Source organism: Ziziphus jujuba, chromosome 4 (assembly GCF_031755915.1).
Source record: "Ziziphus jujuba cultivar Dongzao chromosome 4, ASM3175591v1".
In the NCBI taxonomy this organism is placed as follows: domain Eukaryota; kingdom Viridiplantae; phylum Streptophyta; class Magnoliopsida; order Rosales; family Rhamnaceae; genus Ziziphus; species Ziziphus jujuba.
This window is the reverse complement of record NC_083382.1, coordinates 946,083-947,575: the sequence shown is the minus strand read 5'-3', so window position 1 is coordinate 947,575 and position 1,493 is coordinate 946,083. Positions and strand designations below refer to the sequence as shown.

The window sequence follows — 1,493 nt, the reverse complement described above, 5'->3', positions numbered from 1 at the left end:
TAAAATAAGAATGAATATATTAAGGTATATAATATCTAAAAAAGTGGATATTATGATCAGCTGCAGTTGTAGTTACCACAGAATTAATACAGGCACATGGATGTTGGTTTTTCTGAAACCCTAAATGGCAACACAAACACACAGCGCCATTTACATAATTATTAGTCCCATTATAATATAGTTGTTGTTGCTGTTGTTTGGTAATTGGTTGGTGATGATGAGCATGAGCAGCAGCAGCAGCAGTAGTAGTGTTTGAATATTGATCAGAAACTTGGGAGAAGGAAATTTGATGATGGGGATGAGGCTGAAAGGAGGGATTGGGAAGGCCTATAGAGAGGTCAAGGTTGATATTGAGATGAGACAAATAATCATTATCCTCACCAGTCATCACAGTACTAGTGCTAGTATTGTTTGAATCTTGTTGTTCTTCTTGTTCTTGTTCTTCTTCTGCAGCTGATTGTTGTGCTCCATCAGCAAGCTGAATATGGTGGGATTTGGTTTTGGATTTTTGTTGATCATTAATATTAATGATATTAATGCTTGAACTTGAAGTAGGAAGAGGAGGAGGTGGTTTGGTAATACTAGTAGTGGTGGTGGTGGTAGTACTAGTGTTGTGTACTAGTAGGGGACGATGAGTTTGGGGATCGATTCCTCGGCTATGGAGTTTCCGCTTGATGTGGGTGTTCCAGTAGTTCTTTATCTCGTTGTCTGTTCTTCCAGGTAACCGTGACGCTATTAGAGACCATCTGCATCATCATCATCATCATCACTCACAACATTAATTAATATTTAATCAATCAAAATCTCACCAAATTTGTTTAAATTATATAAGCAAAGGCTTTAAGGGGCTTGATTAAGGGGGCTTACTTGTTTCCTAGTAGGCTGTGAAGGTTGATGATGAGTTCGTCCTCATCTTCAGTGAAATTGCCTCTCTTGAGATCAGGTCTCAGGTAGTTTATCCATCTAAGTCTGCAACTCTTCCCACAACGAAGCAATCCTATATAAACATTCATATTAATAATATATATAATAAATATAGAATATATATATATATGCACACTAACTTAATTACCAGCAGCTTTGGGGAGAGATCTCCAGCAACCTTCACCATGAAGTTTGATGTAGTTGATGAGACGCTCATCTTCTTCTTTGGTCCATGCTCCTTTGTTTGTGTGTTCTTTCTCACAACATGGTGACCTTCCCATTTCCAATTGCTTACTAGCTAATATTATTCCAATAACAACACCACTTCCACTTTTCCTCTTTTCACAGAGAGAGAGAGAGAGAGAGAGAGAGAATTTTTGGGGGAAATGGAAGTTGGAAATAATAAAGGAATTGGACGACCACGATAAGAAGAAAGGAAGAATTTAAATGCAATTGACAGAAGGTTGGGACTTTTTACAATTTATTTTATTTTAATTGTAACATTGAAGAAAAAAAAGCAAGGGAACTGCAATATTTTGACCCGGTTGTTGACAAGGACAAGTGGTTGC

The 1,493-nt window shown here is 37.4% G+C and overlaps 1 protein-coding gene across 1 annotated transcript; it reads right to left on the bottom strand.

Annotated features, from left to right (window-relative positions):
* Positions 1 to 1,493, bottom strand: LOC107415776 (transcription repressor MYB6). Its single transcript, XM_016024167.4, has 3 exons — positions 1,073 to 1,493; positions 868 to 997; positions 1 to 746 (listed from the first exon to the last, which is right to left on the bottom strand). The coding sequence occupies exons 1-3, from the start codon at positions 1,203 to 1,205 to the stop codon at positions 20 to 22; spliced, it is 990 nt and encodes a 329-aa protein (XP_015879653.3). The 5' UTR covers positions 1,206 to 1,493; the 3' UTR covers positions 1 to 19.